This window comes from Schistocerca cancellata, chromosome 3 (genome assembly GCF_023864275.1).
Source record: "Schistocerca cancellata isolate TAMUIC-IGC-003103 chromosome 3, iqSchCanc2.1, whole genome shotgun sequence".
In the NCBI taxonomy this organism is placed as follows: domain Eukaryota; kingdom Metazoa; phylum Arthropoda; class Insecta; order Orthoptera; family Acrididae; genus Schistocerca; species Schistocerca cancellata.
Genome location: NC_064628.1, coordinates 632,785,840 through 632,810,173, shown reverse-complemented (window position 1 = coordinate 632,810,173; position 24,334 = coordinate 632,785,840). Strand labels below are relative to the sequence as shown.

General features: G+C 42.2%; 2 protein-coding genes across 4 annotated transcripts in view; both read right to left on the bottom strand.

Annotated features, from left to right (window-relative positions):
• The window catches only part of LOC126175566 (folliculin), a 162,279-nt gene that overhangs the window by 121,295 nt on the left and 16,650 nt on the right, over nt 1-24,334 (bottom strand). The window contains exon 1 of one of the 3 annotated variants that reach the window (XM_049922424.1): nt 15,976-15,994. The exons of the other annotated variants lie outside the window; for them this stretch is intronic. The gene's annotated coding sequence lies outside the window, so the exon portion shown is untranslated. Of the gene's footprint in view, nt 1-15,975; nt 15,995-24,334 lie in introns of those variants that run through there. 3 annotated transcript variants of the gene reach the window in all.
• On the bottom strand, nt 8,524-10,236 carry LOC126176475 (uncharacterized). Its single transcript, XM_049923630.1, has 3 exons — nt 9,334-10,236; nt 9,036-9,101; nt 8,524-8,610 (listed from the first exon to the last, which is right to left on the bottom strand). The coding sequence occupies exons 1-3, from the start codon at nt 10,234-10,236 to the stop codon at nt 8,524-8,526; spliced, it is 1,056 nt and encodes a 351-aa protein (XP_049779587.1).

Genomic DNA, 24,334 nt, shown 5'->3' with positions numbered 1-24,334 from the left:
TTGTGAATATAATAGAGGGAAACATTCCACGTGGGAAAAATATATCTAAAAAGAAAGATGATGAGACCTACCAAACAAAAGCGCTGGCAGGTCGATAGACACACAAACAAACACAAACATACACACAAAATCTAGCTTTCGCAACCAATGGTTGCCTCGTCAGGAAAGAGGGAAGGAGAGGGAAAGACAAAAGGATTTGGGTTTTAAGGGAGAGGGTAAGGAGTCATTCCAATCCCGGGAGCGGAAAGACTTACCTTAGGGGGAAAAAAGGACAGGTATACACTCGCACACACACACATATCCATCCTCATGTACACAGAGGTACACATAAGGTAAGTCTTCCCGCTCCCGGGATTGGAATGACTCCTTACCCTCTCCCTTAAAACCCAAATCCTTTTGTCTTTCCCTCTCCTTCCCTCTTTCCTGACGAGGCAACCATTGGTTGCGAAAGCTAGATTTTGTGTGTATGTTTGTGTTTCTTTGTGTGTCTATCGACCTGCCAGCGCTTTTGTTTGGTAGGTCTCATCATCTTTCTTTTTAGATATAAAAGTACTTTGTTGCTTTTATATGTTTACCAAAATGAATTTTTAGGTGTAATTTGTGAACCACAAAAATTACTCCTGTGCATTTTTACTTGGATGTTCTGTTTATTGGCCCTTTGGTTATGTTCAACAAAATCTATTCATAATATATGGCGTGTCCATTTATTTTAAATTGTGGCTCATGATACATTACCACACTGTACCTTGACCAAATACACTCCTGGAAATTGAAATAAGAACACCGTGAATTCATTGTCCCAGGAAGGGGAAACTTTATTGACACATTCCTGGGGTCAGATACATCACATGATCACACTGACAGAACCACAGGCACATAGACACAGGCAACAGAGCATGCACAATGTCGGCACTAGTACAGTGTATATCCACCTTTCGCAGCAATGCAGGCTGCTATTCTCCCATGGAGACGACCGTAGAGATGCTGGATGTAGTCCTGTGAAATGGCTTGCCATGCCATTTCCACCTGGCGCCTCAGTTGGACCAGCGTTTGTGCTGGACGTGCAGACCGCGTGAGACGACGCTTCATCCAGTCCCAAACATGCTCAATGGGGGGACAGATCCGGAGATCTTGCTGGCCAGGGTAGTTGACTTACACCTTCTAGAGCACGTTGGGTGGCACGGGACGTGCATTGTCCTGTTGGAACAGCACGTTCCCTTGCCGGTCTAGGAATGGTAGAATGATGGGTTCGATGACGGTTTGGATGTACCGTGCACTATTCAGTGTCCCCTCGACGATCACCAGTGGTGTATGGCCAGTGTAGGAGATCGCTCCCCACACCATGATGCCGGGTGTTGGCCCTGTGTGCCTCGGTCGTATGCAGTCCTGATTGTGGCGCTCACCTGCACGGCGCCAAACACGCATACGACCATCATTGGCACCAAGGCAGAAGCGACTCTCATCGCTGAAGACGACACGTCTCCATTCGTCCCTCCATTCAGCCTGTCGCGACACCACTGGAGGCAGGCTGCACGATGTTGGGGCGTGAGCAGAAGACGGCCTAACGGTGTGCGGGACCGTAGCCCAGCTTCATGGAGACGGTTGCGAATGGTCCTCGCCGATACCCCAGGAGCAACAGTGTCCCTAATTTGCTGGGAAGTGGCGGTGCGGTCCCCTACGGCACTGCGTAGGATCCTACGGTCTTGGCGTGCATCCGTGCGTCGCTGCGGTCCGGTCCCAGGTCGACAGGCACGTGCACCTTCCGCCGACCACTGGCGACAACATCGATGTACTGTGGAGACCTCACGCCCCACGTGTTGAGCAATTCGGCGGTACGTCCACCCGGCCTCCCGCATGCCCACTATACGCCCTCGCTCAAAGTCCGTCAACTGCACATACGGTTCACGTCCATGCTGTCGCGGCATGCTACCAGTGTTAAAGACTGCGATGGAGCTCCGTATGCCACGGCAAACTGGCTGACACTGATGGCGGCGGTGCACAAATGCTGCGCAGCTAGCGCCATTCGACGGCCAACACCGCGGTTCCTGGTGTGTCCGCTGTGCCGTGCGTGTGATCATTGCTTGTACAGTCCTCTCGCAGTGTCCGGAGCAAGTATGGTGGGTCTGACACACCGGTGTCAATGTGTTCTTTTTTCCATTTCCAGGAGTGTAAAACAGTTTGGAACATGACCTCTATGGTATAACCTTTTAATAAATTGAGTATATACTGTGATTCATTTGATGGGAAATAAGAAAAGTAATGAAACTGATGGAAAAATTCTAAACTTGAGCCATAGTTCCTTGAGATATGACATTACTGCCTTATTAGCTAGTTTCCTGAATACATAAATCTTCCTACTTGTTTTAGTAACCCTTTGTACTTAAGTAACCATTTCTGCTACAAATGCCTCATGGTCCCTGATACCAGTTCAATGTAGACATTGCCAAGGCAGCCAGGTCAATTTGTTGCTATCAGATTTAATATATTTCTGCCATGGATTGGCTTCCAAACTACCTGTTCCAAGAATATTTCAGAAAAGGCAGTTAGTATTGTTACACAGGACACCTTGTCATACTAATGCTACAAAGGTGTAATCATATCAATTGAGTTTTGGGTGATTAAAGTTTTCTTAAACAATAGCAGTATGATTGAGGAACTTATTAATCAGTGAGCGGAGGTTTCCTCTTAACTTTTCAGTTACATTTAGAGGTGAATCTACTGATCATAGAAGGACCCAATTAAAAGTTCATGCCCTTACTTGTTACTGAGTTTTGCCCAAACAATCTCACATAGTGTTTAAATTTCTGTCTTCATTCTAACAGGTACTGTTCCCAGTAACATCACTGAATTATTAGTTCTATTAACGAAAGACAAACTCACAAACCAGGTAAAAAATCTTCATTGCCACTGATGCTACGTACAGGAGACAGGAAGAATTATGTAAGGCAATTTCGTCAGGTTATACAACAGAATTCTCTCGTTTTACCTCCATTCCATGCAGTTTAATATTACCGTAGGTCGGCTCATGTTCCTGTAGACTTACATATTAATACCCACATTATAAAAATAAAACAAAAACAGTTCTCTTCATGACAATGAAGCATAACAATCAAATACATTGGAGGCACACCAATGGAAGATAACATAAAATTTTTGATTCAATTATTGACTGATTTTCTGCAAATATAACCATTGAGAAAATTTAAGAAAAAAACAGTACAGAATGTACACTTATGTATAGCACAGAAATTAACGCAGTTTATAATCGGGTTTGGGGTACAAGATATAAATAAAATGGAAAAGTTAAACATTTTAGATGTCTGTATTACTAGAAAATTTGAAATGGAAATCACATAATATGGGTCTTCTTAAATACTCAAGTTCAACATCATCTACTCTGCATGTGAATACAAATTTTGCTGCTGAAAACGTCAGAAAGTTGACTTACTCTGCATATTTCTATGAGTTAATGTCTATTTGGGATAATATTCTGAGGTAAGTCTACATTTATGAGGCTTGTTCAAAAGAAAACGTACTAAACAACACTGAGGATATAACTGAAGTCTTTATTCAAAATTAATCACTAGAGGCCTGAGTGCAACTATACCACTGTCTCATGAGTCAAAGAATCCCCTGTACACAGAATTCCTATGGCTGTGACAGCAGCCAGTCACGCACTGTGTCCTTCAGTTTATCATCCAAGCTGAGCCACCCTCCTTTGCGATGTTTTTTAACAGACCAAACACATGAATGTCACAGAACAGCTGCTCAGGCTGCTCTCACTTGAACTTGCCCATTACACTTTGTGTGATCTCAGGGTCCATCATGAAAATGGGAACTCTATTTTCTCACTGACTTGATGGACACACAGTCTCCCCCAAAATATGGACACTCTCCGGTGATGAATATCAGCCAGTTTAACCCCTTCCACAGTCACAAATTTGATAACACCTCGCTGCTCCTCAACTGTCAAACTTTGCAATGTGAATATCATGACGTCTCAAATGGATGGAACACTCAAGTGCCTGCTTCTCTCCTGCACCATTTGCCCACACATGTATATAACCATGCCCGACACTACATTTGCATTCCTACATGTCTCATTAGATTACCCAAAGTGGCATATGCAAATTTCAACCAGTTTGGTTTTCATCAAGCACTTCTTATGACATGAAGTATTCATTACACAATAAGTACAACTAATTGAAAACCTTTAATGAATTTATAAATAAAGGTTACTCATTAAATGATGAGCATATGACTATTTTCTGGGAAAAAATGTATTTGTAAACCAGTTGACATCCTTCATATAACAGTGAGATGTTGCAAAAATATTAAAAGGAACACAGAAATAATTATTAGCATCAACATCACTTTCATTAAAGGTGACTGTGTAGATAAGTATTACTGTGCTCAATGTTTCTGGGCTTCAAAAACTATTCTTCTGACAGATTGATTTGAAAAGGAGAAAAAATAACTAATTAATACTAAACAAATATTCTGGAAGAAATGGATGGAAATATATGCGATAGGGGCTTGGCAGCTTCCCACAAAGGGGCTGTGGCAAAGGGAAGCTGTGACTTTAATGATGAATTATTCAAACATTCACTCTGTACAGCAGATCTGGTACCGTCTGTCTCCTACATATGGCAACATCTAAAGAAATTCATGGCTTGAGTAGTTTGGAATCAAATTATTTAGTATTTTGCAGACTTTCCAGAATGAGACTACAGGGACAGAATCAACTTATTGAAAAATACCAGACTAAGTATAATGGCCTAAGAGTATTAAATGGAAAAACAAGTGCATGTCTGACATGTGATAATAAGTTCTGTGCCAACAACTTACATGATTGCATTCTCGTGTACCCACTCAACGAAAGGCCTACAACACACCCAACACATTGATGGAGTTACTTACTCAAAAACACAGATACTATGTCGAAAATTAGTTAAACTGCATTATGGATGAGTCTGCAGAAACTATTCAGGAGGTTCACTGGACTAGTTGTTTAAGATGTAAGGCAGTAAATGTACATGCAGTTACTAGCTCAAGAAAATAACTACTGCCATTGGGAAAGATCTTAAAAGTTCAAGTAGCTGTCTCTTCCCCAGTTCCATGCAATTGCTCATGGGGGCATGGGCTGGGACACACACAAAATTGATCTATGGATGACTTAAGGAACTCTCAACTATGTAAAATGAAGTGCTTAAGAAATTGGTATAGGCATGTATATTCAAATACAGAGATATGTAAACAGGCAGAAGACGGCACTGGTCGGCAAAACCTCATAAAACAGCAAGTGTATGATGCAGTTGTTACATACGTTACTGCTGCTGCAATGGCAGGTTATCAAGATTTAAGTGTGTTTGAACAGGGTGTTATAGTCGGCGCACAAGCGATGGGACAGAGCATCTCTGGGGGTAGCAATGAAGTGGGGATTTTTCCGTACGATCATTTCATGAGTGTACCGTGAATATCACGAATCCAGTAAAACATCAAATCTCAGACAGATCCTGCAAGAACACGAGCAACAATGGCTGAAGAGAATTGTTCAACGAGACAGACGTGCAACCCTTCCACAAATTGCTGCAGATATCAATGCTGGGCCACCAACAAGCCCACTTGTGTACCCTTGATGACTGTGCAACACAAAGATTTACGCCTTAGCGTTACTGGGTAGATATACGACGTCTTTCTGCAAGGTCAGGTATTCCGGTGTTTACTACCATTTTTTTCTTCTTCTGTTAAAGGAGAACGACAATTTTCAGTAACTATTTGTCCATTACAAGAGAATCGGAAATAAACTGTCTTGTAAGGTGCCATTCCATACCTCCCATAGTCTTTATGAAACTGAAGAATGACAAATGCGCTGTCATTTTTTAGCTAGTCTCGATTTTTATTGCACTACGTATGCTCCCTACTGTATAAACTATGTTACAAATCAATACAAACGACAATAATGGATTCTTATTGCTTTCAATAGTGTCGCTTGCTAGCCGCTTGGTGCGCTGCTGCCGCTGTGGATAACAAAAAACAGACGGAGTGTCGCGACTGTTAAAAGGTATACTGTTGTCGAGTCTCGAAGCGGGTATTGGGTAAATACGGATATTGTTTTATACTTTGACAGCGGAACGTCGGCTGAGAGCAGTGAAATACTATGCGATGGAGGTACATAGATTACTGAGACGCAACTTTTCGCTACAAGTATGCAGTGACATTAATCTCGAACTCAGGCTTTACACAAAGTGAAGTGAGCAATTGCGGGTCACTGGCAGCCCTGTACGCCGGTGGAGATGTGCGTAGTGTAACTCTCGGTAGTCGTCTCTGAGATTGTGGATTCGCAGGCTCCATTTTATTTGTCGGAGATGAAAACATAAAATGCTTAAAGGTGTGTTACTACTGAACATCACTACGTACATCGAGGGCCAATCACTGCAAGAGTGTAACTGTTCTGTTTCATTAATGGAAATTTGATGGGGAAGTTGAGACAGCAAAATTGTTAGAAGTTTGTTTTTGACAAACAACATTATAATTACTGATAGTTTCAGTCACAGTAATTCAGCATGTACTCTAAGGTTTCTGCACAACCACATACTCATAAATCATGACACATGTAAGTTGTAGCTTTCCTATTCCGCTTCCATTAAATAAATAATACTGTTAGTCTCATGTCACAGTCTAACATAAGTCACGACACTCTCTGCTGTGAAAGTTGCCACCATTTGACAGCTGGCGGACAATAGCGCTCCAAGCGGTGAGAAAGCCGATGTAGTCGCATGTTTGTACTGTCAATTTAACTGCCGATCGCGATAACTGTCTATGCATACCAGTTAAATTCGAACACCGATCCCGGAGGGTGTATCGTGTACCAGAGTAACGTCACTGCATACTTGTAGCGAAAAGTTGCGTCTCAGTAATCTATGTACCTCCATCGCGTAGTATTTCACTGCTCTCAGCCGACGTTCCGCTGTCAAAGTATAAAACAATATCCATATTTACCCAATACCCGCTTCGAGACTCGACTACAGTATACCTTAACAGTCGCGACACTCCGTCTGTTTTTTGTTATCCACAGCGGCAGCAGCGCACCAAGCGGCCAGCGAGCGACACTATTGAAAGCAATAAGAACCCAGTATTGTCATTTGTATTGATTTGTAACATAGTTTATACAGTAGGGAGCATACGTAGTGCAATAAAAATCGAGAATAGCTGAAAAATAACAGCGCATTTGTCATTCTTCAGTTTCATAAAGACTATGGGAGGTATGAAACGTGGTCCACGGTTTGAAGTTGTAGACTCTCGAAAAATCCGTCTGTACTGTACGACGGCTCAGTACGCACTGCCATTGCTTTGCAACACGTTCCCACTATTTTGTCTATCGGCAGGTACGCAAGCCGACGGATATCTGACGCAGCTAACTTGCGCCGGCCATGCGCGGCTCTTATCCGTTCACGCATTTTTGCGGCACGGCTGCCACAGTTTTATTGCTTTTGACGATTTATTATCCCGCCTGTGTCTTTCCCTCTTAAGATAAAACTGTTGTGGCTTCTTTCGTACATTAAATACTGTACGTATTACATTCTATATGGGTTTCCTACTTTCCAAATTCACTGATTTGGCTGAAAGTGTCACGAACAAAACTGCTCTTTGTCGGATAGGAATACGTCTTTCTGCATAAGGCCAAGTCTTCCTGTGTCTACGAGCAATTTTTTATTATTAAAGGGACACGATGTTATTCGGTAAATATCTGCACGTTACAAGAGAATCGTAAATAAATTGTGCTGTAATGTACCGTTTCCTATCTTTCCAGCATCCTTACGTAACAAAAGAACGAAAAAAGTCATTTTGTAGTTACTATCTATTTTTATGGCACTACGTATACGCTCTATTGAAAAAAAACTATGTTACAAATCAGTATCAACTTAATATTCGCACTCATCCGACATGGTATTCGAAAGTGTAGCTTGGGGCGCAGCTATCGTTGTACGTAACAGAAACTTGACGGAGAGTCGCGAGTGTAACGTTAAACTGTGCCCATACAGTGACTGGTTCTCGATGTGCGTCGTTATGTTCAATACATTGCCAAGTAGTATCTTCCTGTTTTCAATACGTTTGTCTTTTGTCGTGTCTCCTGTCTACATCTCGAGTGTCAACAGTTTAATATATATCGAAATCAGTCTGCAACTCCGATGTGCATCGATTCTTGGAAATTACCGATATAAAATACTAATATCTCATTTAAGTTAGTCACTACAAAACAAGTACAGGTAGTGGTTCTGTGAACAACCAGGTGGAATCTGCAATACTAGCCATCCGCTTTGATAAGTACAGGTACCGGCAACTGGCTAAAATTGGGATGTCACTTTTTGTTACGTATTTGGGATTACATTTCTTTATAGGGTCATTCGTTGCCATATATCTGTTGGTTTTCAGGAAAATCGTTTTTTAATCTTAGCTGCGTATGAGAAACAAAATATTGTTTGTTATGTTTTGGAGGGGTCATAGTATTTCGCTGATTTATCAGTCTTTTTTACTGTTCCTCTCCACTACAGCTATAGCGTTTATTTTACGAGACTTGATTTGTTTTGTTTCCAATAAATAGTTCTCCTGTAATAACCGTTACAATTTAAGATATACGTATATTCGTAAATCGATTTTAAGTTCAATTTCTTTACAATATTTTTCAAAAACTAATATTATTCAGTTTCAGACAGTAAATAAAAAACTAAGTTCCTGAAATGCAAATAAACAAACAGAAAATTGATGCAGTACCACATACGAAATTCCTAGGCATCAGGGTTGATAATCAGTTAAAACAGAATGAGACAATTATACAGCTGCTCAATGAACAAAAAAATGGTTCAAATGGCTCTGAGCACTATGGGACTTAACTGCTGAGGTCATCAGTCCCCTAGAACTTAGAACTACTTAAACCTAACTAACTTAAGGACATCACGTAGCGGTCGCGCGGTTCCAGACAGTAGCGCCCAGAACCGCTCGGCCACTCCGGCCGGCCTCAATGAACAGCTCACCATCTTTGGAATCATGGTCATTCTCAAAATGATAAATAATTTTTCCAGCTTTCGACAATGTTGCCTCTATAGGAAAAATTAAGTAGGTCTGCACAAGGCCCAGACTCGAATCCCGGCCTTGTAACAAATTTTCATTCGTCACTTTAGTCCATATATATACACTATACAATACTGTGTTGAAGCGTCACACTGGCCACTAAGAACTACAAATTAACTGTCAAAATACCGACAAACAGGACCTACCTATCATCTATAACAACAAGACAACGTAGTGTACAGGAAATGTAATGAGGTTTACCTTAGCAGCTGCCTCGAAGAATATAGTATACAAAAGGCCAGAAACACCCGCCCGTGCACTTTCCACAATTTTGCTCATATCGCGAAATAATGTGAACAAATTGTGACCGTCGAGATCTCCGTTAGTAACTGCCCTCTCGATCGCTTTCGACACCTTCCTCACATTCGTTCCGCAATCTCTACCTCCTCCGAACTCGTCGTACAAATTCAACTGTTTTTCACAGTCGATCAGCGACTTGACAGTGCACTTAATCACCTGCAGCACACACGAAGCAAACTTATCCGTGACAGCGTACTCCGGTTCGGGAAGAACGTCCTCGTCCTCGTCACCCTGAGAAAGAGTGGGTTCCACAGTCAGTGGCAGCTCGACCGTCACACTTTCTGCACCTGCAGGAGTATACTGGAGGTGGCGAGGCCAACTCACGGCAGTCGTAGGCGCGTCCAAGTACTTCAGTACGCAAGTGAAGGATATCCGAAGTAAAGTTACGAAAAACGTAGCGTCTTCCGGGGACGTCATAAAAGCGCTGCAGTACGCCCTCGGTACTTCGTAGCCCTTCTCGCGCAGGCAGCTGACGGTCTCCCACACGACGAGATTCTCTTCCAGCTTGGGCGACTTCCCCGCATTATCGATAAAGACGACGACCTGGTGTTCCGGATCGATACGTCTGTTACCTTCCGACGCGTCTTCGAAGAACGGATTCAGCGCCGTTCGCACGGCGTCGGGACTGGCCGAGAGACTCGGGTGTTGTTTCTTCGCGCAACGGTAGTGCGTGTCACTGTCGCCGGTGACGAAGCCCGCGAGAGAGGGCGCCGCCAAGCTCGTGGAGACGGTCGTCAAGTCGTTAGTAGCCAGAGTCTGGCACAGGTGAAAGATTTCGTCGAGCGAGCAGCCGCTCTCGGCCATGGCGCCCGCGATCTTGCAGAGGACGGCGGTGGCGTCGATGTCGCGCAGCGCTCGTCGCTTGTCTGACGGGCGGGCGACCGCCCCGACCAGCAGCATCCTGACTTCGATGTCTTCGGCGCGAGCTTTCTCGACGGCGGCGCCGAAGTTGAGGCGGTTGCCTGTGATGTTGCGCGCGAGCACGAGGATGCCCTGGAAGTGGCCGCAGGCGAGGTGGCGGAAGGCGCGCAAGATGACGCGCGGCGGCGGAGCCGTGTTGGCGTCTCCCAGCACGGCGGCGGCCAGCAGCCCGGCGCCCACGTAGCCCGCGGGCCACGGCTCGCGGCCCGTGCCGCCGCCCGACACCACCTTCACCTTCCCACGCAGCTGCTCCTGGTCGCGCACCATCACCACGCGCTCGCCCTCCAGCAGCGACAGGCCCGGGTTCGCGAGCACCGTGCCTTTCAGCACGTCTTCCACCATGTTGGGTAAGTCGCGCAGTCTCGAATACATCTCGCCGTGCGTAATGACCGTACGGCGCGCGATTTTCGCTGGTAACCGTTGCTACGCCCGACAGCAGAAGTTAACCGTTGTTACTTCCGACAAGAGCAATTTCAGTAACGGAGGGCCTGATGTAGAATATTTGCTTTTTCTGTGCACATAAGAAGCGGACGCGCAACTTTTTATTGTTGTCTGTTTTTCTTTGACCTCTGAAATCCAAGGACTGCGTTTGAACCGCAGACCATAGATAACACAGACTGCGCATGACGTCATTTTACAGAAACCGAGGCCCACGAGAAAGCAAGGCCGCGGCGCGCACGTCACATGATTTGATTTGTTGGGTCAATTCTAGTGTCCGATACCAGCCGTCGGCTTTGACCAATGACGTAATGTGTGATGTTATTTTGTTTGTGCCGCAGATTGCTATCGATGAACGTTAAATGATTTCTCTGAATTTCCTCGTTAAGCCCGGTCCACACGCAACGATCTGTCTGCGCAGACATCGGCGCAGATGTCTGTACATGCAAAAGATCGCTGCAAATGTGGTGTGTTCACACGACACAAACCCCAATCTACTCCTCGCCCGCCATCTGTCGGTGTAGAAAAGAAATATCAGTGGCAAGCGACTACGCTCCCCGTAAACGTGAAAAATTTAATTCATTTATTTTGAAATATAGAAATGGAGGAAGTTCTGTTGTGGCCTGAGTTCGCAACTTGTGTTGCAAAAAACATTCAGACCAACCGCAGGAAACAGAGAAAGCGGTCAAAATGGTGTAGACAGTGGCTGCTAAAGCGAAAGCAGTTTTCTCACGTAAATTTACTGCGAGAGTTGCAGGGCGAACCTAACGACTGGCGAAATTATTTGCGGATGGATGCCGAAACTTATAATTATCTCTTAAAGCTTGTAACCCCTCATATTATGAGAAAAAATACTTGTATGAGAAGGGCAATTTCTCCTCATGAACGGCTGGCGGTAACATTGACACTCCAATTTCATCTTCAATTGTACTCCTGCTTGGTCTTGGCGTTTCTTGATCACTAAGAAAGCCAAGCAGATCTAAATACCGTAACGTTGGCTGGTATACTTGATCTACTCCTACACCAGATCTTATTGATTTCTGAACTTTGGGTAACTCTTTTCGGTAAACAGTTCGCAACGAATTAATTTTTTTATTACTGTTTCTCTGTTTGCCGAGGCGTCAACTGCCCGCAATTTTTCAATTAGAGCATTGTATGCTGCTGTCTTTTTGTCTCGGTCACTATATTCTTTACTTTTAATCTTCCACAAACATGGGTGGTTTCTATATATTTCAATAAATTCACTTACAAACTCTCGAGAACACTGACGAGTATCAGCCATTTTAATGCCCTGTGCGCACAAATACAAACACTAGACTGAGCAAACAGCTGTTTCGCGCCAGATTTGCGGCGATCTCCTGTCCACACGCTCCAACTTGTATGCGCAGATGGGGTTTGAACCCAGAGATTTGAGAGGTTTCGCTCAAACCTCCAACTCCAACTTCCAGGTTTGCACACACCCAGGTTGGTGCAAATCTTCTGTCCACACGCAACGATCTGTCTGCGCAGATGTGATGTGCGCAGACAGATCGTTGCGTGTGGACAGGCCTTTACGCTCGTGTATTAAAAATTCGATGTAGATTGTTTTGTTTTCATTTCGTAATTTGTTTTCGCCGTCTTTTGTTAATGAAAGTCGTCGTGATTTATAAGGTCTTGATTTCTCACGCTGCTCGTTATGGATGAGTCAGTTGTTTTTACTGCGAAAATTCTGCTTCAGGAAATGAGTGACCGTAAATCAACTATAAAATTTTTGAAATCATTGGGCGTCATTGCGGGGAAATAGAAGGATTTCCGTGTTGCAAGGCCATTTAGAGCAATACTGTTGGAGGAGGAGTATTCCTAAAGGTTATTGTTTATTTCTTCCATTTATGAAAGTAGTCAGCAAAATGTACAGGACTCGTTTTGTAAGTTAGGTGTTGGTGAGTCTGATACTTTTTTTATTGTTTATGTTGCGTTTTCTCATGTTACTGTATTGTGCGAGTGCTAGCTTTCTGGTTTCTCTAGAGGGAGGTTTTTCTGTCGTTTTAATATTTTCTGGTTACAATGGTGGGCCGAGGGGTATTGCCGTGTCTTTGCCGGAGGGTTTATGTGATTGACTCGTGGTTTCATTTTTTTTATTGTTTTAAAATTTTGCGTCTGATTGAGGGCGGGAAGAACTGATTTGAGTGGTACCTCATTCGTGCCTTAAGTTTGTGTTTCTTATTATTTTTTCATTAGTTATTCTGGATTTTGCTTCTTTCGTTACAGTTTGACCTTCTAACATTATCATGTCTTGTTATGCCCTTATTTCGTTCTTATCAGCCTCGATCTTTGACTCGTTTGGAAGTTCATATGCGGTAAGTTTCTTTTAATGTAACCACTATTATCTTTTCCTTTTTGATGTTTTTGCTACACTTGTCTTATTTTTACTGTCACTCCCGGGGTATCGGTTTACTTGGTGTTATTTGGAGCTACATCAGCTGGTGTCACTTTCGTGTAGTATAGTTATCGGTTGCAAGATTCAGTCTTTTTCGTATTTCATTTCTTTGGTGTGCAGTAATGTGTGTAAAGATTTCCATTTTTTGAAAGTCTAGTCGTATTCTGTAGTTCACTAACAAGATCATTTTTACGCACGTTTCTGATGTGTTATAAGACTTATTGCGCAACAAACAGTAATATTGGAATCGGTTACTAGAAATGACCTCCTACATAGTTTGCTTCTAGTTACCGATTCCAACTATTCGACGATTCATTATTTAGATTGTTTTTGCAGTACGCATGGAAAATACACTCCTGGAAATGGAAAAAAGAACACATTGACACCGGTGTGTCAGACTCACCATACTTGCTCCGGACACTGCGAGAGGGCTGTACAAGCAATGATCACACGCACGGCACAGCGGACACACCAGTGTTGGCCGTCGAATGGCGCTAGCTGCGCAGCATTTGTGCACCGCCGCCGTCAGTGTCAGCCAGTTTGCCGTGGCATATGGAGCTCCATCGCAGTCTGTAACACTGGTAGCATGCCGCGACAGCGTGGACGTGAACCGTATGTGCCGTTGACGGACTTTGAGCGAGGGCGTATAGTGGGCATGCGGGAGGCCGGGTGGACGTACCGCCGAATTGCTCAACACGTGGGGCGTGAGGTCTCCACAGTACATCGATGTTGTCGCCAGTGGTCGGCGGAAGGTGCACGTGCCCGTCGACCTGGGACCGGACCGCAGCGACGCATGGATGCACGCCAAGACCGTAGGATCCTACGCAGTGCCGTAGGGGACCGCACCGCCACTTCCCAGCAAATTAGGGACACTGTTGCTCCTGGGGTATCGGCGAGGACCATTCGCAACCGTCTCCATGAAGCTGGGCTACGGTCCCGCACACCGTTAGGCCGTCTTCCGCTCACGCCCCAACATCGTGCAGCCCGCCTCCAGTGGTGTCGCGACAGGCGTGAATGGAGGGACGAATGGAGACGTGTCGTCTTCAGCGACGAGAGTCGCTTCTGCCTTGGTGCCAATGATGGTCGTATGCGTGTTTGGCGCCGTGCAGGTGAGCGCCACAATCAGGACTGCATACGACCGAGGCACACAGGGCCAACACCCGGCATCATGGTGTGGGGAGCGATCTCCTACACTGGCCGTACACCACTGGTGATCGTCGAGGGGACACTGAATAGTGCACGGTACATCCAAACTGTCATCGAACCCATCGTTCTACCATTCCTAGACCGGCAAGGGAACTTGCTGTTCCAACAGGACAATGCACGTCCACATGTATCCCGTGCCACCCAACGTGCTCTAGAAGGTGTAAGTCAACTACCCTGGCCAGCAAGATCTCCGGATCTGTCCCCCATTGAGCATGTCTGGGACTGGATGAAGCGTCGTCTCACGTGGTCTGCACGTCCAGCACGAACGCTGGTCCAACTGAGGCGCCAGGTGGAAATGGCATGGCAAGCCGTTCCACAGGACTACATCCAGCATCTCTACGATCGTCTCCATGAGAGAATAGCAGCCTGCATTGCTGCGAAAGGTGGATATACACTGTACTAGTGCCGACATTGTGCATGCTCTGTTGCCTGTGTCTATGTGCCTGTGGTTCTGTCAGTGTGATCATGTGATGTATCTGACCCCAGGAATGTGTCAATAAAGTTTCCCCTTCCTGGGACAATGAATTCACGGTGTTCTTATTTCAATTTCCAGGAGTGTATAATAGAACAGGCTCTGCTAACGGTATACTACGTCTTCCACATCGCTGGCAACAGGTTCTACACAACACTGTTCAATTATATTACATAATATATGCACACGTAATTGCTCTCGTGTTCTTAGTTATTTCAGTCCTCTTCAACTCGTTTAAATGAAATTCACGCGTAAATAATAGTCGCATAAAATGTATTATTTTATGGCACACTACATTCATTTGTTTGAGTATAATCCATTCGATCCATAGATTGTCCATTGCAGCATCTTTGCCTTACGTATGACGTCATTGGTCAAAGCAGAAGGGTGGTATCGGACTTCGACCATAGATACTAGTAGACTGGCCTTGCTGTGCAGAAGCTATAGGGCTGGTGTGGCTCCAACATAAAGCGCGTGACTGTTGGCAAAACGTGGCGGGATTTCAAATCAGCGGTCTGTATGTATCGTATTTTACCCACATTTAACAACTGACTACCAAACGCCTCCAACAAAAATTACTTTTTTATTTGCGAAAAATTATGTCAGAACTGCATTTGACATGGATTTGTTCATAGTACCATTTATAAAATCTAACAAATAAATCGAACGCCCCTCTGGTGGGCAGCGGGACGAAATTACTATAAACTGTCAATTAAAGTAAAATGTCGTTAAAATTCTTTTAAACAGTAAGAGTGGGCTCGTGTCTAAACTTTAAATATTGGATTCCCCGCGTTTTGAGCTTTAGTCACTTACAAGAGAAAATGGGATATGGGAATTATGTCAACTATAGGTGCCAAAATTGTCGACTTTAGGAGCAGGTCCATTTTAGAGTATCAATTTTAGGTGCACTTCAAAAGTTCAGTTCCTACTATTTTTACGAAAGTTTAAACTATCAGTTTAAAAAAATGATATTTTAGATGAAAGGTGAGACTTTGAAGTTTCAGAAAATAATTTTGGAGCCTACATTTATTTAATAGTATTAGAAGGTAGAACAAAATTATCTTCATGTGTCGACTATAGGTGCTCTTACCTTATTATAATCTCACTTGTATATACAAAAAGGCGCGTATGTGCAGATGGCTTAAAGTTTTTCCGTTTCAGGGCCTGTATCCAAAGTTGCCTTCGGTTTTCATGCTTAGGGAACCTATGAGTAGGAACGAGAAACAGTTATACTTACTTCTGTAACCGAATTATCACAGATACTTTCCAAAATGTAATATGAGTCTGACTTTACAGGCATCACTTTCAACACTTTAATTTACGTGATACTCTATTTCAAGTGTAAAAAACATATAAAAGTCTCTTAAGCAGATTTCAATAAACGCATCTGCACCATGATAGAAACACTTACACGTGAAATGTAATGCCATGTCCCCCGACAAAACGCTGAGTACAGCCATAAGCGCAACACGAAACAACCATGTTTTGCCAACATTCACGTGACTTTAGCCCAGAGATGTTGGAGCCACGAAAATGACGTCAGGGCCAGTCTATTATATTTATGGTCGAAGTATCGGACACTAGAATTTATCCCAACTTTTTATTATTGTCTGTTTTTCTTTGACCTCTAAAATCCAAGGACTGCGTTTAAACCGTAGACCATAGATAACACATGACGTCATTTTACAGAAACCGAGGCCCACGAGAAAGCAAGGCCGCGGCGCGTACGTCACATAACTTGATTTGATTGATTTTATTTTATTTCGTCTTCCATAGGTCCAACTGTGTTGGGGTCACAACGCCGTGGCACGAGTCAGTCTTTTATAAATACAATACGACAATCTTATAGCGCATACAATATATGTAGGTCAACGGAAGTATGGGATACAAATATTATGTTACGTAGCACCTTGAGCCATCGGCAGTACTACTATCTACGTAACAACAGACTGTTATTGGTAGCGGAGGCGAAAGAAACAACACATGTAAAATTTGTATCCCATGCTTCAGTTGACCTATATAGTTCAGCTGAACAACATGACATTAATGCTAAAGAAAACGAAGAGAGCGACGTACGCTAAACTTGTATCCCTTACTGCAGTTAACCAACATAGTTCGAATGATGTTCGAGATACAACCCATATATATGTGACGTGAGGTATTTTATGCTACCAATATTTCCATCCATTTTTCCCCTTCATTTTCCACAGAAATAATACGATACAAACACACGATATCCTTAACGTGAAAATATTACTTGTCTTGATATATGTCAAACATATTTTTTGTCTTTCGTATTCCTTTGTTTCTGAACGCTCTTGTCAGCTGTTACATCTATGTAACAAATGATCTCTCCAAAATTCTGACGTCATTGATCAAAGCTGACGGGTTGTATCCCATGCTTCACTAGATCCGAATTTGAGTACAAAATTATATAAAAATTTATACAGTAAATTCTTTGAGCAGCAATACAGAAAAAAGACTACACATATTTTCTTAGAATCATTAAAGTGCCACGGGAAAAACAGATACAGAGCATAAATGGACACAGAGCTCAAGTTAAACAACATCCTTAGTGGCATTAGTAAAATTTTACAATTTATTTACTAAATAATTCATCGAGACTGTAAAAAGCTTTTTCCAGCAGAAATATTTTTAAAGCTTTCTTGAACTCACTCTAGTTATGAATCTCTGTCTTTATTTCAGGAGGAAGAGCTTTGTTCCAGTGTAATGTACACCCTTTTGCTCCAAACTCAAATGTATATGCTCGCTGTGTATGTCATTCTTCCTCCGAAGGCAGGCCTGAACTCACTCACTCACTCACTCGTTCAGCTCAGCTCAGCAGACAAAATGCATTTCTAAACCTGTTAACTCGCAACTGGGCGCGTGTGTACTACCGAGAACTGCATCTTCTACTGGAATCTGTAATTATGAATTCTTACTGATTAGCAGTAAAGGAAACAAAAGAAAAATTCGGAGTAGGTATTAAAAACCAAGGAGAAGAAATAAAAACTTTGAGGTTCGCCGATGACATTTTAATTCTGTCAGAGACAGCAATGGACTTGGAAGAGCAGTTGAACGGAATGGACAGTGTCTTGAAAGGAGGATATGAGATGAACATCAACAAAAGCAAAACGAGGATAATGGAATGTAGTCGAATTAATTCGGGTGATGCTGAGGGAACTAGATTAGGAAATGAGACACTGAAAGTAGTAAAGGAGTTTTGCTATTTGGGGAGCAAAATAACTGATGATGGTCGAAGTAGAGAGGATATAAAATGTAGACTGGCAATGGCATGGAAAGCGTTTCTGAAGAAGAGAAATTTGTTAACATCGAGTATAGAATTAAGTGTCAGGAAGTCATTTGCGAAAGTATTTGTATGGAGTGTAGCCATGTATGGAAGTGAAACGTGGACGATAAATAGTTTGGACAAGAAGAGAATAGAAGCTTTCAAAATGTGGTGCTACAGAAGAATGCTGAAGATTAGATGGGTATATCACATAACTAATGAGGAAGTATTGAATAGGATTGGGGAGAAGAGAAGTTTGTGGCACAACTTGACTAGAAGAAGGGATCGGTTGGTAGGACATGTTCTGAGGAATCAAAGGATCACCAAGGAGGGCAGCGTGGAGGGTAAAAATCGTAGAGGGAGACCAAAAGATGAATACACTAAGCAGATTCAGAAGGATGTAGGTTGCAGTAGGTACTGGGAGATAAAGAAGCTTGCACGGGATAGAGTGGCATGGAGAGCTGCATCAAACCAGTCTCAGGACTGAAGACCACCACAACAACACTGATTAATAGTACTACAGGGTGCTGCTCGGGAACTTCCTTATTTTAAAAAAATCATAAATTAGAAAGTATTAGAGACATAAATTTAATTCTTGTTTCTTTGCAAAGAGAAATCTCTAAAGTTTTGTTCCATTGAGTTTTGAAAATCATATCTTGAAGGTGGCCTCCGTTCTGCTCAGTGCATTTGGAGAATCTAAATCGGAAGTTTCGGTCCATTTTTCCGACAATTTCTCTGTCGATGTTGGCAACAGCAACACGAATATTGTTCCGTAGGTCAGCCAGGGTCTGCGGAATATTGGTGTACACCAAGGATTTGAGAGAACCCCTTGTCCTCTCGATGTTTTCAGGCGCTCTGGTGGTTCTTGGAGGTCTGGTTTCTTTTTTTGTACACTTCCAGTATCCATAAGGGTGTCTACCCACATAACTATTGATTTCCTATCAGGAACACAACCTGTAGGCGCGATGTTGAACTGTTTCCTGGATGCACGCCGAGTTCTGATGACCGAACGCCCATTCGAGAAGTAGTTCGCAACGGCGAACGCCGCTCCTCTCTTGTCAACTGTATGATCGCTACTAAACTAACCTTGAAAAAAAAAAAAAAAAACTTTAAGTCTCGCACTTTCGATAGCACTGAAACCCACGCAAAAATGAGAAACAGCCGCTGTGTGCTGCGCTTTTCAAATACGGAAGTTCCCGCGCCGCACCCTGTAAAACAAAATTTAATTTAAGATCAGTATTCTATATAAATGGTATAACGGCTTGTTTATAGCATTTGGTCTCTTCTGCTTAACAGTCCTCATTTCATGCAAGGAGTGGCGCCTTATGCAACTGATAATCTGTTTGGCATGATTTTAATTTTACTTTAACCCAGTGCAGCCGTACATTGTAAGTAGGCCTGTGGACTTCCCATCTTTGTAGGACTAATAACAGTAACACTCCATAATAGCGGATTCCAGTAAAAGATGCAATTATCGTTTTGTACGTACACGCCCAGTTACGAGTTAACAGGTGTAGAAACGTAGTTTTCTGCTGAGCTGAGCGAGCGAGCGCAGACCTGTCTTTTTCGTAGGCCTCGACTAAAGCCCGCATCTCGTGGTCGTGCGGTAGCGCTCTCGCTTCCCACGCCCGGGTTCGATTCCCGGCGGGGTCAGGGATTTTCTCTGCCTCGGGTTGGCTGGGTGTTGTGTGATGTCCTTAGGTTAGTTAGGTTTAAGTAGTTCTAGGGGACTGATGACCTAAGATGTTAAGTCCCATAGTGCTCAGAGCCATTTGAGCCTCGACTAAAACAAACATCTAAGTCACGTAATTTGGGGCACGAGGCCGAGCATTTCATTACGCATTTAAAGTGCAGATTTATGATATTTTTGTTACAGATCAAATGTTGTGCTTTTTACTAGATGCAGAAGTAAAAACCTTCATACATGCTCAGGTTAGTCTTGTTTTGTATCCTACAGATTAGGTAAAATGGCGAAAATCTGAGTTGTGTAATTTAATTACTTTAAAATACTTGCAGAGGTATTTACATAAGTTGAAAATAAGGCTGGATGTTGGTCTATGGATGTAAAACTTGGTGAATGACCACGATTTTGAGACGACAGATCACTACACCAATATAATCAACGTCTCGTAACATATTTCGTTTCCTATCTTGATATCGTTTCAGTATCTGTACTGGATTAAGCACAAATCAGAAAGCGTTCTCCTTATTTTGTGTAAATGCCTGACATTTTGCACATTAACGAATTTCCTTTCTTACAAAAGCATTTCACACATATTCTTGTGGAATCGTCAGAAAACTAATGCTGCGTTCGATATTGTTATTTTGTCTTCCAATCCCGTGTTACAGCGAACTACACGAACACGCATTTGGAAAAAAAAAAAAAAAATACGTTTCAACTTCACCACATGTAAAAACTGTAGCCACTGCTTTATTATCAGGAATTTCGGAGAAACTAGGTTAACTGCACTACTACACATGTAATAGTAGTACCACAGTTCGCTGAATTGTCGAAACAGTGCTTGATGCAGCTACAATTGAGGTAAACTGTAACTGTCAGCTCCATTTCAGACAGCGCGTACTGACAGGACCTCTGCTTTCTGCCCCGAGTGACGTGACTTCGATGTTGGTTTCAAGCGTTAACACGGCAGAGATATGGACAAGCGCGGTCTATGTTATATAATTATGGTCTATGGTTTGAACCATGGACGTAAAAAAAAAGAAGGGACGTGTCATTGCGTCATAAACTTGAAGCCGATGTCCGCCATCTTAACTAGCCCAAAACATTAACCCGGGTTCACACATCGTGACCTACCGCTCACACAGGACACCACAAATTCTACGTGGCTGCACAGCTTTCAATATCTCGTCAATCGAAATCATATGAGCGGGTATGAATGTTACAGTGAAGGTTATCCCATTGTGAAAAAAAGTTAAAAGAATCGAGTGGTCATACTCAATCAACAGCCCGATGAGTCGATTGAACAATTTGTCGGTCCGTGCAAGGGTGTCTGGGGCTCTAACGCCGCGTTATCAACAATTTTCTGAGTAAGAAGTACTTTTTAGAGCGTTTATTCACTGATTAAACTGCTTTTGATACCTCGACTTCCGACATTTTGCTGAGCTCACTTATTTTGTCCCACTGTTCCTGAGTTATTTTCTTTACGTCGCTATGATCTGCAGTATGATGCCGTAGCTCATAAAATGGAATTCTATGATCCTCCAGCAGTTTTCGGTCACATTTAAATGACAAGTCTAAAGAGGAGTGATCGCTGCTTAGAGCTTTGCAAAGGGACTATATTTCAGTATTCAGGCCATGTATGCTTAGGTTCATCGTCATGTCGAAATGCGTTTCTGGCTCTGGCCTAATCTCTGCACTACAGACAAGCACCGACCTGCTAGAGCCGTAGCCTACCATGGATCTGGGCTAGAGCAATATGGTGCGGAAACTGATATAGGTTTTGCATAAGGAAGAGGATGGCGGAAACTAGGCACAATTTCTTGCAAAATAAAATTCGGAACTACTGAAAAACTGTGTTTATTAACACGAAACATACTAATTCTACCACTTTATTATAGATACCTACAATGTTCTTAACTGAGGGACAAGTGTACGAAGTTTGTAGGGGAAGGTGGGGTAAAATGACCACTCTAAGGAAAACTGAATTTTCCCAAACCATGGTTGCCACTAACACATTCTGAATCAAAGTTTTATGAGGTATCACACCAAATATTTTAAGTGGAAAAGAAAATAACATACAGGAACTATACACATTTTCTTCTGAAGGCTTACATTATGGCTACTTTTCCCTACCTAAGGGGGTAATTTGGCAAGTGCCATCACAACATCACATTTGTTGTTCTGATTTCATTACATATTTTTTAGGCATCTCAATGCCCTAGTATCTGAAACAATACTAGGTGCCTGAGGCAGGCGATGTTCAATCGGATTTTTGTATTAGGCCAAATATCACTGAACAGAGGGTAATTTTAAATTATATAATTTAATTGATTCAAAATAGTCAGAAAATGATAGGATGACAGCTTTGTATATAAAAGGACTTAAAATTCAATCTGATATGCAATATAAGTTGCATTTAAAAAGAAACAAGCTTAAAAACCACTGGAGGGATCATAATGTCATTGCTTAAGGAAGAAAGTGCAGTACCCATGAGAGCGCTGAGATTCCAAACTCGCCAACAGAAGAACTGTCTTGTGTTTGCTGAACTATGAGAGTTTCTTTTAAACAAATTCAGATTGCCAGCTTCAAATCTCATAAGAGATGTGTAATACCCCACTTTGTTATATACAGTAAACACTTAGATGAGCTTATTGAAACTGAAACTGCATTTGTTCTAAATGACTCACTTTTGGGTTAAAAATACTATTTCTACTTGAACTGGTTTGCATCCAGATATTATCTCATATGAAATTAAAGACTCAAAAGTATGTTAAGAAAACAAATTTTATTGTATCAAAGGCACTAATCATCAGCAATATCTTAAATGTTCAAGTAGCTGCATTCATCTTCTACAGGACATACTTGACATCTACATCTATACTCTAAGTAACCATGAGGTGCATGGCAGGTGGCACATCCCATCGATGATTACCCTCCATCCTCAGTCCAACAAATCTGCTGTGTTCTGATTCAGTAGTAGTGTTACCAACATATGAAAGGTGATTGTCAGTGGTAACAGAAAAATGTGTAAAAAATGAGTGTACATGTTCTATTGCAAATAAAGAGTCAGTTAAATTTTTGTAAACCATGTGTTATTTTAACTGAGTCAGCTTAATATTTGCAAACCACATGTTATTTTAACTGATTCAACTATGGCTTCTTGTTGAAACATTATATACTGTACTAACTAAGCACTTCTTGTCTTGTTTCAGAAGGTAGAAAGTGTTTTGTTTAGTTGATACAATAGCTATTTCTCTCCACAACACAGACCATGCTAAATCTGCTTACTTATGTTTGAATAAACAGCTTCAAAATTCTATGGTATATCTGAAGGCAAGTCATTAATGTAAAGGGTGGTTATAATTAAATTTCGGTTACTTGAACCAGTGTAAATGGGAAACTATGAGGATGATTTCAAAAGTTCTGCACACTGCAGATAGAATTGAAGAAAATAATTTATTTTACAAAATACATTTAAGGATCACCAATGTAATTTCCATTCTTGCTTATGATAACTTCCCAGTGTTTTGGCAACTTCTGTATTCTGCGTAGGGCACCTTCATTGTTGAGCTGTCTGATTACTTGGGTCACCTCACTGGAAGCTTCATCAATAGTATCAAAGTGGGTTGCATAGAATTGTTCTTTCAATTTGGGAAACAAATCATCTGTTGAGCTCAAATCAGGATTGTGTGATGGGTGAGGAAGGACAGGGTGATTAAAAAGGAAAGGACAGATTTCAATAGTTTATTACAGAGAAACTATGAAAGACAGAAACACACTGTGCATGTCACTGAATAGAGCAATGTTTGTAACCTGGAATGTAGACATGGTATGCAATTAACAAATGTTATCCTCCCATGTGGAAATTAAAGTGTGTTTATTTCACTGGATTATCCATTATTTCTCTTCCACATGTCCTCACAAATGTTTCCACAAAGTTTCATTGTCCTTCAATCACTTGTTTTTCTTGGGGGGCCCTCCCATGTAGTGAAAGTTTAATTGTAACAAACCTGTCGATCAGGAACAGAAGTATGTTACCCTTACATACATCCCACATTACAAGGCAGACAGATGTTGACTTATGTCTTCCTACTACAGGTAAGATAAGATTTGATCTAACACAATTCTTTACTTCAAATACCAGAATGTTCTAATTTCTTCAGAAACATTCCATTTTATACACAGGTGAAAGCCTTCAGTAAATCACAAAAGATACCAAATAGCCACAGTTGTTTTTCTTTTAAATAATTTTTTATCAGTGCCTTTGGCCAATAAGAAATTTATCCCCTGGTCAAGTAAAGAGACATTCCAAAAATTGAACTGTGATTTAGTCAACAAGCTGTCCTAAGAGAAATAGAAAAGTCCTCTATTTTACTGTGCCTTTTCAAACATTTTAAAAACACAGGCATCAATGATGTCTGCAGACACCAAGACAATTTTTCTTCTTTTTTGTGTGGAGACACCACCACTGAATACGTA